The 17,600-nt window shown below is 42.1% G+C and overlaps 1 protein-coding gene across 6 annotated transcripts in view; it reads left to right on the forward strand.

Annotated features, from left to right (window-relative positions):
* The window catches only part of LOC140726379 (protein Jade-1-like), a 160,620-nt gene that overhangs the window by 89,132 nt on the left and 53,888 nt on the right, over nt 1-17,600 (forward strand). For all 6 annotated transcript variants that reach the window (XM_073042677.1, XM_073042674.1, XM_073042678.1 and 3 more), the window contains one exon: nt 7,203-7,360. In XM_073042677.1, the coding sequence (XP_072898778.1) occupies nt 7,203-7,360 (158 nt within the window). The remainder of the gene's footprint in view (nt 1-7,202; nt 7,361-17,600) is intronic.

The raw sequence follows: 17,600 nt of genomic DNA on the forward strand, positions 1-17,600 counted from the left end.
GCCTAAGTATTCCACTTGCTGCGTGCAAAATTGCAGTTTCTTTTTGGATACTTTATGTCCTCCGCGCGCTAGCTTCTCTAACAGAGTTATAGTGTCCTGCTCACACTGTTCCTTACTGTGGGAGCAAATCAACAGGTCATCCACATACTGTAACAATGTACTTTCCAATGGTATGCCCTCTAGGTCTGCCTTCAACACCTGATTAAAAACGTGGTGAATGTTTAAACCCTTGCGGCATTCTGGTATAGGTATACTGAGCACCTCTGTAAGTAAATGCAAACAGATATTGACACTAGTCGGCTAGAGGAATGCTGAAGAAAGCCGAACACAAATCAATCACTGAAAAGTAACTTGCTTCTGGTGGAACATTAGTCAAAAGCATGTGTGGGTTGGGGACTACCGCTGGCCAGTCCTCTACCACATCATTTACCGCTCGCAAATCATGCACCAATCTCCACTTAAATTTATCTGCTTTTAAGACCGGCAGCAATGGGGTATTGCATGGACTGTTTGTTCTTTTAAGCACTCCTATTTCAAGCAACCCCTGCACTGCCGATGCTATTCCCTCTTCTGCTTCTGGTCTTAGAGGGTATTGTGGTCTCCTGGGTGGAATTGCTCCCCTTTTCAGCCTTATTTCCACCGGACTAGCTGTTTTTATTTTCCCTACATCCGTGTCATGCTGTGACCACAGAATAGATGGCAACTCATCTAACCTTCTATCTTTCTGTTGGCCTCTTTCCTTTCCCATCAAGGCCATGTGTGGTTGGGGAGTTATTTTGACCTCTCTCACTGTCCCTACCATATTTACACTTACCATTATTTTAATGCAATTGTTGTCTTCTGATATCCACACCTCTGGCGTGATTTTCCTCCACACTGTTACGGTTTCAGCACTCTTAACTAAGGGTCCTAAGTCTTTAGACTGATATCCCTTGTTTACCAACAATGTTACGTGGGGCGCAGCTTCCGGTATCCTGTACCATTTTTCTAAAAAGGTGTTCCACTTAACTTGTAAAGCTGCCCCTTGCTTTCTAATTATCACAGCCTCCCCTTCCAGGTGCTGTTGGGTACATGCCTCCAGGTGCCATCTCTCCTCTAACTCCCTGTTCTGAGTCTCGTCAAAAATCACTGTACAATGTAGCTCAGATTTGGGCATTACAGCCCTGGGTAATATAGCCTGCACGCCTTTTTTCCATTTTTCCCAGGTTTCCTGAATCTGATCTGCGATGTCTCCTATCCAAAAGACATTAGCCTTCCTGTCTTCTCGCACTATCAATTGAGCCCCTGCTCTTTCCACACTCAGCCCATTTCTGGTGCATTCTAATTTTAATTCCATTTTCTATAAGGCATCTCTGCCTAACAAATTAATCGGAGTTCCTTTAGATACTAGCACCGGCAAAACAATTCCTTTATTTCCCATTCTCAACTGCACTGGAGCCATGCACTGTGTCAACTGTGTTTTCCCCGAGAACCCTACCATCTTAATAAACTTTCCTGACATGGGAAGGTGAAGGGCATACTGTGGCTGTACACAAGTGTACGTGGCTCCAGTATCTATCATCATTGGTGTCAGTTGCCCTTCTAACATAACCTGAACAATGGGTTCCTCGTCTGCCTCCCTTGTTATCATTGGGTAATGTCCCTTCCCACTTGAGTTCTCGGGGCACCCCTAATACCTCGCATAGGGGTTCACAGGTCCACTTGGGCCTGTGGGGGCTGGTCCTTGGCTAAACTTTAGTTCCCTTCTTATCGGTTCCTGCTGGTGTGTGACAGGCCATGGTGTAAACGGACAATCTCTTATGTGACCTGGCTGATTACATCCCCAGCACAATCTCTCTACCTCTCTTTCCCCCTGTTTCCTCACTGGTCCCCTCTGCCCTTAGCTCCTCTGTCCCCCTCCTTGGGACTTCCAGTCCTGTCTGGGCTGTTTGAATTTAGTCTGTTCCTGATAGGGCATTTGTGGGAATGCTCCTCCAAAGATGTTGATTATTGGCATGGGGTTTTCCTGCCCTTGTCTTACAGTATGATCGGTTCCTCCATATGGCGGTGCTTTATCCAGTTCGATGGCTGTACTCGGACCGGTGGTTGCTGGCAGCATCTTTTTGCTTTTCTCTTTTTCCTTTTTGAGTTCTTCGAGCTGCATTTGTATTAGCTTTCTTTGCACCTCTTCCTGCTGCTCAGCCAACCTTTGTTTGTCTTTACGGTATTTCTCAACCGCATGGACTACGTGGTCTCTAAATTCTTGTGGGGTCATTGACGTCAGCCCAACCACTTCCTCCAGTTTGGATTTTACTTGCGGAGGCATTGCATCCAAAATGCTATGTCGGAACAGTGTGGTGATAAATAAGCTATTTTCCACCTCTTGCTCAGTCTCCAGTCTCCACCTTTTCAACTGGTTTTCTACGTAGGCTGCTGGGTTTTCAGTGTCTCCCAGTGGATCCCCCTTTAAGGCTTTGGGGTCCACTTTGGGTGGATAAAGCTTCCTGAGGGCCTGCCATACCCTCTGCCTCACTCTGTCAAACCCGTCTCCATCAGTTCTCGGGTCGTTTGAGTTTACTATGCCAGCCATTTCCATTAGTTCGTTAAATTTGGAGGTTCCCATCAACCTTATCAATAGTGCCTTCAAATCTCCCATAGCCAATAATCGTCCCGCCGTTTCTTCTTCAAAGGCTCTAATCCATTTCCCTGCTCCTTTATGTAGATTGGGCAAAGTGTTTTTCAGCCCTTCTAGGTCCTGGGATCCCCAAGGGATATACTGCACTTGTCCTGATCCTTTAACTAACAACGGCATCATTCTTCCTCCTTCTTCCCACCTGCCCTGGCTCTCCTCCTCGCCTGACTCCCCATCTGTCTCAGGGATGTCTTTACTGCCTCCCACACAAATTTCTCCGGGGTCCTCTTCTTCCCTCGGTCTCCCTGTGGAGTCCTTCCTTCCTGTCCTGATTCAATACTTGGTTGGCCCCTGGAGTATTTTTCGCATCTCCTCTGGCAATCCCCTCTCAGTAACTTATCTAGCTCTCTCTCTACTTCCGCAAGTCGCTCCCCGACCGCCTCCTTCTGCTCTTCTAGGCTTCTGCCTCCTACCTCTTCCCCACAAATTCTCGCATCCTCTCTCTCTCCACTTAACTCTTGCTCCTCCAATGAGTTACCTTCTCTTTCTTCCTGTCCGTGTCTGTACACCTGTGGCAGGGACTCCTCATGATCCTTACTCGTGCTTGATTCCCTTCTCTTTTGTGTTTCTCCAAGACTCTCATCTCCTATCTTTTTCCACTTCCTCTTGAATGCCTCATCTCTTCCTGCCCTGATGAGCCACTTTCTTTTCTAGTCTGTTTATTTCTATAGTATAACCGATACTCCTCATACTCCTTTACCTCTCTCTCAAGTATTTCATCAGTTCAATCTCTTCTTTCATTTCTCTCTTTGCCTGTTCCACTTTTATCCTTTCTGCCTGTATTTCCTTCCATATCGTTGCTTTTTCCTTCTTGTATTGTCTTTTTCCTCCTCATTATCCCAAACTTGTTCTCCCTGCATGTTTACTGTTCCCGTCAGCAGGGGGCACTGCTTAGGGGTTCCTTCCTCATTATAGGGAGGGGGCTTTTCTGTTTCTTTCGCAACTGGGTACGGAGCTGAAGCCAGCTTCTCACTGTACCTTCCTCTCTCTCTAACAGGCTGTTTCTCCAGCACCTTAGTGTCTTCCTCGCTTGTAATCAATATTCTACCTGTCCTCCTCAGCCTTTCTCCCTCTGTTCTGAAGAGTTTTAGCACTTCCATTTCTCGTTCTCTTTTTTGCCCTCTTTTCTTAGATTTATCTTTTGGTTTGTAATTTTTAATTAGTGCCTCCATTTCTTCGCACAAGCTTACATCAAACGTTCCTTCTCTTGGCCATTTTGTGACCAGGTTTTTGGTTCTCTTTTCCCATTTTTCTGAAGTTTTTGTGATCTCATATTTATTTATCTGGATTTTTTTGCTCAGAATCTCTACTGCCGTTCCTTTACCTGTCATGTTGTTCTCTCTTTTTAAGGTATTTCAGAGATTCACAGTTTGTTTACTGGATAATATTATTTACTCTAATTCTATGCCTAGTCTATCGTCTATCTACCAGCGCTTTAAATTATATATTGGACTGTCCTTGTTTCCTATTCTGCTCTGCCCGTACAGACCTCTATTCAGAGCGGTATCCACAGAACTTTCTCTTTGCACCTCGTCTATTCAGACCCTTATCTTTTAAGGCGGTATCCACGAGGATTTTCTCTATTTTCCTTTCCCTGTCCGTTCAGACCTTCGTTTCATACGAAGCGGTATCCACAGGGATTTTCTCTATGCACCTCGTCTATTCAGACCCTGATCTCTTAAGGTGGTATCCACGAGGATTTTCTCTTATTTTTCTTTTCCCTGCCCGTTTAGACCTTCATTTTATACGAAGCGGTATCCACAGGGACTTACCAACACCACGTGGAATTTTTCTTCACTTAACTTATTAGCTTATTTGTACTTACCCTCACTGCAGTGTTCTTGATCAATCCTCTGAGCCTCCTGTTAACCCCCAATTCTGCCAGATTCTTTGGACTGGTTCCACACTTCTGAGACTCCAAGACCTCCCCAAAACCAACATAATTCTTGGTCCAAATTGTCGCAAAAAGCGCTTACCTTTTGTTTGGGTGCACCCTTAATTCTGTTAGCCTTGTGGGGGTCCCTAGAGGACTGGGAAGCGTCCCCAATCTGCCGTTTCCTTTCCGTGGGTCTCTTTCCGGTCCTGCCGCGGTCGCCAATTTTGTTGTGGTTTCTCGTGCCCCACAATCGACCAGGAGACACAGAAGATGCTTCAAGAAGTGTTAAACTTTAATTTGCAAATCAAAGCTGAGACAGTCATTGAGCTAGTCGCTGATTGCCCATTGATCCTTGTACATAGCATTTTTTATAGCAATCTCCTGGTTTAGTTGTATTAGCATATCCAATCGGTCTACAGTTGCGTATCACAAGTACATCCGCCACTATTGTTTCTACCCATTGACTTAATCATGTTCTAATGTACATCTCTTAGCTACCTCTCATTAACACACCATTATAATCTACATCTCTTAGCTAGCCTCTCATTAACACCCCATTATCTTCTACATTCTTAAGATTTCATTCTCCTACTAAATTGGATACATGCCTAGCAAATAACAAACTCAAAGCTGACTACATAGTTTTGGTTACACAGCAAACAATACAACTTTTATACTCCAATACGGTCAGGTGGCTTTCGGTGTGTGCTGCATCTGCGAGGCTGAGTCGGGCGGCGCCATGAAAGTCCATAGCGGGGGTATTCCCTTCTGCCGCCGGCGTGGGATGGCGAGTCTGTCGGGACCCTGGGGACTTCTGGAAACTGTGTGGTGATTTCTTTTGAACTTATAGTCCTTTAACATCTTTGGACTATTTTTACTGTGCCCATGGTCTGTTTTTTTTAAATCAATTATGCTATTGTTTGCACTGTTGTAACTATGTGGTTTTGTGCAGGTCTTGTAGCTTTAGTTTTTGGTCTTGTTTTGTCTGGTGGATTTGGAGCTCTTTTCCGGGGAATGCGCTAAGACGGTAGCATGATATTAATACGCAGCAGCCTCTCCGGACTCTGGATTGGGGATTGCCAAACATTATGTGGACTTTCTGGTGTAGTCTGTTTTGTCATATGCTTTTGTGATATCATTCTGGAGGAATGTTATCTCATTTTTTAACTGCATTGCATTTGTGGTTTCTAAATAACAATAAATTGAATCTGAATCTGAATCTGTTGCCCTGTTTGGCTTAAGTGTGACTCCACTTTCACCAATATGAACGTTTTGTTGCTAGTCGTTGCAGTAGCCAGGGGCAATTAAAGTTGGATAATAGATATTACCTTTGCCAGCAATGTTGTGTCCTAATGTTCTGTCTACTTGAGTAGACAGAAACTGCTATTCCAGTGATTTGCCCCAACTCTTTCTCCTCTTTGTCCAAACAAGACCCTGCAAAATACTTGGGTCATGTTTTAGACTGGGTTTCAAACTCTGAATTGATTCCATCCTATTTCATCACTGCTCTTTTATTCCCTGTTATGCCTAAACCACCAACCTAATTTTAATTGACTCCAGTCTGGATTATTCCCTTTTGGTGCTGAATTTATCCATTTTACCTTTCACATTGAGTCTTTGGATCAATATTTTAAATATAAAATATTCTGTATTGTTTTTTGAACCAGCTCTCTACAACCTACTTTATTTTAAAGATTTTACAGCCAGGCCTGACAGCCAGTGAATTTGAGGTAGATGTGGCTTATGACCCAAAATAGCTCGTGCTGTACAGCAAAGTCAATTTACTCATGAGCAGAGGAAACAATCTACCTCAGTGTCAACCTCTCTCAGTAAAAGCAGAGAACTTCTCTAGAAAAGAGAAGAACAGTTGCATGTAAATTCAGTCTACCACAAATCATAAAATTTGACAGAGTGAATTTATGCAATCATCCTTGGCCTTGGCTGTCTATGGTGTTGCATGATATTTAGTGTTTCTTGCATTAAGTAGTTTCTCATTGTCCTATTGAATTTTGAATTTGGCAGCTCACTGTTGTTGTTAAGCATGGTTTTGCCAATATCCCCTTGATGTTACCGCTATATTTTATTGGTTTGAATATTGTCTAGGATGCATTTTTGTTCAATTTTAAAAGGGCTTAAAACAACGTAGAAGCAGAGTGAGACACCTTTCCAATAATGGGCAGTAGAGCTTTTCTGATGATCTGAAATGAGCAATGTGGTACTTAATGTACTGCAAAGCAAACAGAAATCCTCGATTGATTCATGTTCCCTATTAAATTAACTGATGTTAGCCAGTGCTCCATTCTAGAGATTAGTCTTCCATTCCTCATCACTGCCCTGTCACTTTGGCTAAAAATGGGCTGTTTTTGATTTAGATTCATTGCGAATGGGGATGATGAACGGGTTCATCAGTCTATCTATAAGCCTGATGTGTTTAAATAGTCTGAGGCATTGACTGTCCAGCCAAACTGGATGTCTGCTTGAGCACAATATTGGACAATTTGAGATGCCAGTGGAGTTGTACCCCAATAAGAGTCAACAATTTCAAGGGAGGAAATGTAGGGGTGGGTGGAGATGGTGGTTTGGTGTGAGAACGAGGTGGGGAAAATGATAATAGTTGTCTTATTGGATATTGGTAATTTGTATTTTGTATTTCAGGTCTACAGAACAGACTTGATTACTGCAATGAAACTACATGATTCATACCAGCTGAATTCAGATGAATATTACATTCTAGCTGATTCGTGGAGACAAGAATGGGAAAAGGGAGTTCAAGTACCTGTTAGCCCTGAATCAGTGCCACAAGCAAGTGTCAGGTATTGGAGAGGAGAAATATTGTCTTTCATATTGTTTAGTGTTGTATTCTTAATTTGAGCCATATAGCACTTTCTGATCATTCCTCATTTCAGGCTGGTTATGTATTTGGCATAGAGTTGTTGCTATGTGAAAGGGTGATTGCTGGCCGTAACTAATTTCCTTCTTCAATGCATTTACAGTCATAGAACGCTACAACACAGAAGCCACCCTATAGCCTATTTATTCCAAGCTGAACCATTATTCTGCCTATTCCCATCGACCTCAACCTGGACCATAACCCCTCCACACCCCTCCCATCCATGTACCTATTCAAACTTCTCAAGTGTTGAAATCAAACCTGCATCCACCACTTGTGCTGGCAGCTCGCTCGCCACATTCACCAGCCTCTGGGTGAAGAGGTTCCCCCTCATGATCCCCTTAAGCATTTCAGCCTTCACCCTTACCCCATGACCTGTATGGGTGTCTCTGTTTGGGTTCTCGCTGTATTGGTGCTCACAGTGGGAAAAGCCTGTTTGCATTTACCCATCTATACCACTTGTAATTTTGTATACTTCTATCAAATCTCCCCTCTGTCTTCTATATTCTAATGAATAAAGTCCTAATCTATTCAACATTTCCCAAAAACTCAGGTCCTCAAGTCCCAGCAACATCCTTGTAAATTTTCTGTGCATTCTGTCAATCTTATTTACATACATTGTTCCTGTTGTAAGTGACCAAAACTACACATAATTATCCAAATCAGGCCTCACCAATGTCTTGGACAATTTCAGCATAACGCCCCAACTCCTGTACTCTATATATTGAGTAATGAAAGCCAAAAACTTTTTTTATGAACCTATTTACCTGAAACACTACTGTTAAGGAATTATGGATCTGTATTCCCAGATCTCTCTGTTATACCACATTCCTCAGTGCCCTACGTGTAAGGCCTTACTTGTTTGGTACTCCCAAAGTGCAATACCTCACACTTCTCTGCATTAAGTGCCTCCTGCCATTTTTCAGCCCATTTTTCCAGCTAGTCTAGTTCCTAATTGTAAGCTTTGATGGTCTTCCTTGCTGTCAACTAAACCCTCAAATGGTGTCATCTGAAAATTTGCTGATCCAGTTAATCATATTATCATCCAGATCATGGATATAGATGGCAAACAATAACGGACCTAGCACCGATCCCTGCGGTACACCAGCAGCCACAGGCCTCCAGTCAGAGGAGCAACCATCTTCTACCACTCTGGCTTCTTCAGCGAGGCCAGTGTCTAATCCAATTTGGTATCTCATCTCAACTGCCAAGCAACTAAACCATCTTGGCCAACCTCCTAATGCGGGACCTTGTCAAAGGCCTTGCTAAAGTATGTGTAGGCATCATTTACTGCCTTGCCTTTATCAACTTTCCTGTTAACTTCCTTGAAAAAATCTTAAGATTGGTTAAATATGACCTACCATCTATGAAGCCATGTTGACTACCCTTAATCAGTTTCTGTTTATCCAAATACCTGTACATCTGGTCCCTTAGAATACCTTATAATAACTTTCCCACTGCTGATGTCACGCTCACTGGCCTATAATTTCCTGACTTATTCTTGGCGCCTTTCTTAAACAATGAAACAATGTTAGTTATCCTCCAATCATCCGGCACCTCATCCATGGCAAAGGATGTTTTAAATATCTCTGCTAGTGCCCCAGCAATTTCTGCACTTGTTTCTCACTTGGGTCCGAAGGAACACCCTGTTAGGCCCTGGGGATTTATCCACCCTAATTTGCCTCAGGACAGTAAACACCCCCTCCTCTGTAATCTGTAGGGGATCCATGACCTTGCTGCTGCTTTGCCTCACTTTTATAGACTCTGTGTCCATCTCCTGAGTAAATACTGATGCAAAAGTGTCCATTTAAGATCTTTCCTCATCTCTTTCAGCTCCACACATAGATTACTACTTTGATCTTCTTGCTATCCTTTTGCTGTTAATATATCTGTAGAAGCCCTTAGGATTCTCCTTCACCTTGTCTGCTAGAGCAACCTCATGTCTTCTTTTAGCTCTCATGATTTCTTTCTCAAGTGTTTTTCATTTCTTCCATTCCTTAAGTACATTTTTTGTTCCTATCTGCCTATACCTGCTATACACCTTTTTTCTTAACTAGGGCCTCAGTATCTCCAGAAAACCAAGGTTCTCTAAACCTGTTATCCTTGCCTTTTATTCTTACAGGAACATATAAACTCTGTTCTCTCAAAATATCACTTTTGAAGATTTCCCATTTACCAAGTACATCTTTGGCCAGAAAGCAGCCTGTCCCAATCCATACTTGCCAGATCGTTTCTGATACCATCAAAATCAGCCTTTCTCCAATTTAGAGTCAAACCCCTGGATCAGATCCAGGTGCAGTGGCTAATGGACTGGTGCAGAGCCAACAACCTGTCTCTTAATGTGAACAAAACAAAAGAGATGGTTGTTGACTTCAGGAGGGCATGGAGCGACCACTCCCAGCTGAACATCGACGGCTCCTCGGTAGAGATTGTTAAGAGCAGCAAATTTCTTGGTGTTCACCTGGTGGAGAATCTCACCTGGTCCCTCAACACCAACTCCACAGCCAAGAAAGCCCAGCAGCGTCTCTACTTTCGGCGAAGGCTGAGGGAAGTCCATCTCCCACCCCCCCACCCCCCATCCTCATCACATTCTACAGGGGTCATATTGAGAGCATCCTGAGCAGCTACATCACTGCCTGGTTCGGAAATTGCACCCACCATCACGGATGTTTACACTATATGCTGCATCCACAAAGGAAACAGCATTATGAAGGACCCCATGCCCCCCTCATACAATCTCTTCTCCCTCCTGCCGTCTGGGAAAAGGCTCCGAAGCATTCGGGCTCTCACAACCAGACTATGTAATAGTTTCTTCCCCCAAGCTTTCAGACTCCTCAATACCCAGAGCCTGGACTGACACCTTGCCCTACTGTCCTGTTTATTATTTATTGTAATGCCTGCACTGTTTTTGTGCACTTTACGCAGTCCTGTGTAGGTCTGTAGTCTAGTATAGCTTTCTCTGTTTTTTTTAATGTAGTTCAGTCTAGTTTTTGTACTGTGAAAAACTAACCATGGTTAGTTTTTCAGGACCATGTAACACCATGGTCCTGAAAAACGTCGTCTCATTTTTACTATGTACTGTACCAGCAGTTATGGCCGAAATGACAATAAAAGTGACTTGACTTGACTTGAGATCTACCCTTTTCCACAAATACCTTGAAACTAATGGCTTTATGAATGCCAGATGCAAAGCGTTGAGCACAAACGTCACCTGCCCTGTCTCATTCCCTAATAGCAGATCCAGTATCACACAGTCTCTCATTGGGACTCCTATGTACTGATGAAGGAAACTTTCCTGAACACCCTTGACAAACTCTTTCCCATCCAGCCCTTTTACAGTATGGGAGTCCCAGTCAATATGTGGAAAGTTAAAATCTCCTACTGTCACAACGTTATGCTTCTTGCAACAGTCTCTGATATCTCTATAAATTTGCTCCTCTAAATCCTGCAGACTATTGGGTGGTCTATAATATAATCTCAATAACGTTGTTGTACTCTTCTTATTCCTTAGTTCTACCCATAAAGCCTCACTAGACGAGTTCTCCTGTCTGTCCTATCTGCACACTGCAGTGACATTTTCCCTGACAAGTAATGCCACCCTTTCCCTTTTAATCCCTCCCACTCTATCATTTCTAAAACAATGAAACACAGGCACATTGAGCTACCAGTCCTGTCCCTCTTGCATCGAAATCTCAGTCATGGCTACTATGCCATAATTCCATGTGTTGATCTATACCTGAAGTTCAGCCATCTTTCCTTCAATACTACTTGCATTGAAATATGCCTAACTCAGAACATTAGCCCCACCATACTCAACCTTTTAATTCCTGACTTTGTATATAGGCTTAACAACATCTTTCTCCAAAACCAGTCCACTATCTGTTCTGGCACTCTGATTCCCATCCTCCTGCAAATCAGATGAACCCACTACACCCCACCACCCCACCACCCCACACACCCATGCAGCACTAGCAAATCTTCCAGCTTGGATATAGGTCCCCTTCCATATCAGGTGCAAATTGTCCCTTCTGTACTGATCCCACCTTCCTTTGAAGAAGCAGAATGATCTAATAATCTGAAGCTCTCCCTCTTGCATCTCCTTAGCCATATGTAAAACTATATAATCTTCCTATTTCTGGTCTCACTAGAACGTGGCACAAATCCTGAGATCACAACCATGGAGGGCCTGTCCTTTAACTTAACGTCTAACTCCCTGAACTCACTTAGCAGGACCTTGTCACCTCATCTACCCATCTCATTGGTACCACTGTGGACCACGACCTCTAGCTGCTCACCCTCCCACTTAAGAATGCAGTGGACTCGATTAGAGATATCCCTGACCCTGGCACCCAGGAGGCAACATCCCATCTGGAAATCTCGTTCTCGATAACAGAACCTCTCATTCTGTTCCCCTAACCAATCACTATCCCTATCACTACAGGCTCACCTGCCAAAATCTCACCTACAATTGTGTGAGATTCAAATTGCCAATTACTTTGACTACCAGGTGACTAAGCACTCTAATGTTTTTACAAACATATCACCAGCAATATCCTGTTGCAGCCAAAGTGTGAACATGAATAATATAAAGACTGTCAGAATAGGATAAACGTCCAGTGCTTTGTAAACTACTCAGCCCCCAACCTTTTGTTCACATAAATGAGTATTACAACCAGGAATTTTGATCCATTTAACTGAGAAGTTTTATTTGTGAATCGCATGCTCCTTTTTCACAGTAGAACTCGGCAGTGTGCTTTGGGTCAGAGGCTAGCAGGTTTTTAACCAGGATCTCTCTGTACTTAGCAGCATACATCTTCACATCAGTCCTGACCAGATTTCTAGTCCTTGCTGCTGAAAAGTTTACCCAGAACAATAATCATCCCCAAAAAAAATGGTTGGGTACCCTTGCATAGCCTCTTTTACAAGTGCCATTCTTCTCTAGCGACTAAGTTTAGAGGGGTAGCCTGACTTGGGCCGTGTGTCTGTGGTGTTATATTTTTTTCCACTTTTACACAATGGACTGCACTGAGCTCCAAGGTATGTTCAATACTTTTGAGATGGTCTTCTAACCTTGCCCAGATTTGTGCTTCTCTATTATCATGTCCTTGTCTTGAATGCTCTTTTGTCTTCACTTTGATTTGGTCTGTTAAAAATCTACCATACTGATGGACCTTGCAGAGAGAGGGGATATTTATTTTTATGAATTCATTGAAAACAGGTGATCCTCCAACTTTGTACATCAACAAATTGGGTGAGTCGGTAGGATAATATATAGGATTGTGCCTGAGGGAAGATAGTGTAGTAATCACAAAGAGGATGAATAAATTTTTAGCCTCACAATTTTGGTTTTTAAATTTTAGTGAATCGTTGGAATTTTTCTTTTTATTTGACATGATGCCCAATGTTTCATAGATCAGCTCAAAATCTTCCTACTTCAATATATTTTGAGTTTAGGAAATGAAACAGTAAAATGTGAAATATTTGTGGGGGCTGAATACTTTTTCAAGGCACTGTAATATTGCTACATTCACATTTAATGATATCAGACAGACATACTTTATTGATCCCGAGGGAAATTGGGTTTCGTTACAGCCGCACCAACCAAGAATAGTGAAGAAATATAGCAATATAAAACCATAAATAATTAAATAATAATGTTAATCATGCCAAGTGGAAATAAGTCCAGGTCCAGCCTATTGGCTCAGGGTGTCTGACACTCCGAGGGAGGAGTTGTAAAGTTTGATGGCCACAGGCAGGAATGACTTCCTATGACGCTTGGTGTTACATCTCAGTGGAATGAGCCTCTGGCTGAATGTACTCCTATGCCTAACCAGTACATTATGGAGTGGATGGGAGTCATTGTCCAAGATGGCATGCAACTTGAACAGCATCCTCTTTTCAGACACCACCGTCAAGAGAGTCCAGTTCCACCCCCACAACATCACTGGCCTTACGAATGAGTTTGTTGATTCTGTTGGTGTCTGCTACCCTCAGCCTGCTGCCCCAGCACACAACAGCAAACATGATAGCACTGGCCACCACAGACTCATAGAACATCCTCAGCATCGTCCGGCAGATGTTAAAGGACCTCAGTCTCCTCAGGAAATAGAGACGGCTCTGACCCTTCTTGTAGACAGCCTCAGTGTTCTTTGACCAGTCCAGTTTATTGTCCATTCGTATCCCCAGGTATTTGTAATCCTCCACTATGTCCACACTGACCCCTTGGATGGAAACATCAATGATATCACCGCTGTTAAGTGCTTGGCACTAGAATAAAGGGGGGGGAAGTCCTTTAAAGTTGCAAAAACAAAATGTTTGGATGTTTTGATTTGGACCTTGGCCACATTATTTTCATACTTTTACTGAGTAACTAATGACATGCTCTTTGCCATTAGGAGTTCCTCCCAGATTAGGAAAACAATGGGATTTGCAGAGTTAAAGTGCGGTTTTTCTCTGAACTGTGATATAATTATCAGTGTGGAGATGAAAAACAGCCCATCAACAACCCAGTTCTTAAGATCATCAATTTTGGTTTGATGCATTACTGGAAGTTTTAAGTATGTAACATATAGCCTTTTCCAGTATTATTATGATTAATAGGTACAGGAGAGGTTGCAAAGCCCAACACTTTTGAAAGCTCTTTTGTTCTTTCCCTTTTTTGCTTAATTCCTAGAAATTCTAGGATGGATGCAAGAGTATTTGTGCTCCTCTTTCTTAATGTGCAAGTTACTGATGTTTCGAAATTGCAAAAGCTAAATATTACTTGCACGATTCGATGGCTTGCCTGGTGTCCAGCAAGTCACCAAGCTGGGTATATGAGTGGGAAGGTGGGAAGGCCGGATAGATCTCATTTTCCGCAACCCATATGTGAATCCATTTTTTTTTTTGAGGAATTTACAGCCCTCCAGAACTATTTTCACATTTTATTGTTTCACCTTCTTAACTTAAAATATATTGAAGTAGGATTATTTTGAGCTAATGTCCAAAACATTGTGCATCATGTCAAATTAAAGAAAGATTCCAAAACCTAACAACAATTTACTAAAGATGAAAAACCAGAATTGTGAGGCTGAAAAAGTATTCATCCCTTTTGTAATACCTCTCTGCTATTCTTCTTAGAATTTGGAGCTAACTGAACCATGTGTGGGAGAGCCACAATTAATGCCAAGTTCCCCAATTTAAAGTTCCAATAAATAAGCTTTCTTCAAGTAATATACGTAATTCTGGTCTTCGTTTCAAACTACAGTACTTGTGGCAAAATACTTGTTTTGCATATTATCAGGTTGTCATGTTAACTTACACTCTTGAAGCAAAGATGCTTTCATTTGCTGTTTGCTGTTCGGACATGGGACCACATTGCAGTGGTTGCATGTATAGCCTATTCCTTATGATCTTGATTGCAGTTTGCACGATACTTAATGATTTGCCAGGTTAACAGCAGTCACTTGTAGGCCAAGCTGGGTATATGAGTAAGAAGGTGTGATGGCTGGACAGATTTAATTTTCCTACAACACATATGTGAATCCATTTGTTCTTAAAGAAACGTACCTAGCCCACAAATATACTGCCATTGTGGGGTTTGAAATTGTAATTTTAGTTTGCTTTAGCACTCACTGCGATTCTGACATAGTACAGGTTTCCCCCGCTAGCCAAAGGTACAGCATTCCTATGAAACGGTTTGTAAGCCGGAATGTCGTAAAGTGAATAAGCAATTACCATTTATTAATATGGGAAAGATTTTTGAGCGTTCCCAGACCCAAAAAACAACCGACAAAATCATGCCGAATAACACTTAAAACCTAAAATAACAGAAACATTTAGTAAAAGCAGGAATGATATGATAAAAACACAGCCTATATAAAGTAGAAATACTTTTCTGCAATCATTGCAGCACTGTCTAGCGTATCGAAAATCTCACTACGTAGCGGAAACAGTCTCTCCAGAAACCTTTAAGCTATGAAGCTGCCAAATCATTCCAAATAACACATAAAAATACACAGCCTGTATAAAGTAGAAATAATGTATGTACAGCGTAGTTTCACTTACCAGAATCGGGAAAACAGCGAGCACACTGATGATGGTGTGTTGGGCTGAGTCGTCGGACGTTGGGGTGCTGGGCAATTTTTTCCAATAAATTGCAGTTTTGTCACAGTTAAACACTTGCTTATTCGAATAACAACCTTTTGTAAGGTTTTCAGTTCTGCTGGGAACTTTTCGGCAGCTTCAGTATCAGCCGAAGCACTCTGTCCAGTAAACTTTAAGCTGTGAAGCTGCCCTCACCTCAGAAACCGATCAAACCACCCATGACTGCCTTTAAATTCCACTTTCGCATCACCATCGTCCAGTGCTGTTTCAGCTTATTAAAATGTGACTGATTTCTCCTTAAGTGTAAGATAATGGAACACCATGCTTTGTACACCCATCAATCCACTAGCAATAGACTTTCCATTTTATCCATTATTGGATGCTGACTAAGAGAGACCACTTTGCTATGAGCACAACCAACAGTAACATCGGCAGCTTTCAAGATTCTTTCTCTCTGCGTATAAATAGTGCGAATGGTGGACGCAGGCAAGTTCAACGCGTGGACAATATCCTTACTTCGTTCACCACAATTGAAATGCTTAATTATGTCTAGTTTTACGAAGTGTAACACCCTTATGAGCTCTTTTAGGCTTTTCCAATACCTTAAAACTCATCTTGCTAACGGATGCACAAAATAAACCGACATAAAGCACAGATGCTCACAGGCACGTGTTTAAGCAATGGTGGCTAGAATGCAGTTCCGGGGGAGGAGCTTGGCTGTGTGGGGCGCGCTGCCTTTTTTTGCAACAGTGAAAACACCTTCTGTTAGTGAAAACAGGTAACTAATGTAGGTTTTTCGTAACAGCGAGGTGTCGTAAAGCCAACGTTCGGAAAACGGGGGCCACCTGTATCTTTTTCTGCTTGGTCTACCCTTGGCAAGGATCAATCACTGTCAGATGTTACTTTGACACTTGGTTCCTGGGTATTTAGCTTATTTTGCAACAGACCTTCACAGAATGTGATTTGTCTCCATGCTACAGCCACTGTTAACATTTCAATCTGTTTGTCTTACCATTCTCTTTACACTTTACAGCTCTATGGGACAGTCCTTATATATTCCCCATTGGACTACAGTCAGAGCATATTCATCAGGAGCTTCCGTTCTTACTGCTATGTCATTTACTCTGAAGTTCCTAAGGATCTGTCATTGCTCCTCATTGAATAACATCCAAACTAGATATCTGGTATTTAATCTAATGTTTGTCAAGAAAACACTGTATGCAAATTGCCTATCTAAATTGATCCCTATACAAGATCTGATTGTTAGTAGCTCCTATGATGTCTTCCAATGAAAAAAAAAAGCCATTTATGAATAAAGAACTGGCAAATGAGCAGGACCTTAACAGATAAAGGAAAAAGCAAAAAGACCAAACATTTCACACAATGATTTCAATGCAGTTCAGGTCTAGGCAGCAGATGGCAAAGGTGAATCAAAATTAGAGAGATCGCCTGGATGAGTTGTGGGGTTAGAGTATTGATATTGGTTTATTAGTTTATATTGGTTTATCAATCACCTACTGGTCCCTGGTAATATTATCTACCAGGTGTAAGGAGACTGGCGACTCCTATTGTTGCAACCCTTGTACTTCTACGTGCATCAGTCTTTTACGTGTCTTATTTTTACTATGCACTGTACCAGCAGTTATGGTCGAAATGACAATAAAAGTTGACTTGACTTGACTTGATGTTGTTGTCTTTTTCATCATCCAACTTTTCAGGTTTCCTATACTATGTCCTCTTATCTCCAATATTATATTCCTCTGACTGAGCCATTCTTCTTGATTATCCCATTTAGTCCATAGCAGAACTTCCAACTTCCATTCCTCTTTTCCTGAGTTAAAGTACAGCTTCTACCCTGTTGTTATCAGACTCTTGAACGTCTTTTACAATAAGATGGACTGGACGTGACGATCTCTGTAGTTATGATCTTCCACCTTTATTGTTTAACTGCACTGCACTTTCTCTATAGCTTTTGCACTTTATTCTGCATTGTTACTGTTTTACCTTGTTCTGCCTCAATGCACTGTAATAAACCCTGTTTAAACAATATGCAGGATAAGCTTTTTCATTGTACCTTG

This window comes from Hemitrygon akajei, chromosome 4 (assembly GCF_048418815.1).
Source record: "Hemitrygon akajei chromosome 4, sHemAka1.3, whole genome shotgun sequence".
Lineage (NCBI taxonomy): Eukaryota > Metazoa > Chordata > Chondrichthyes > Myliobatiformes > Dasyatidae > Hemitrygon > Hemitrygon akajei.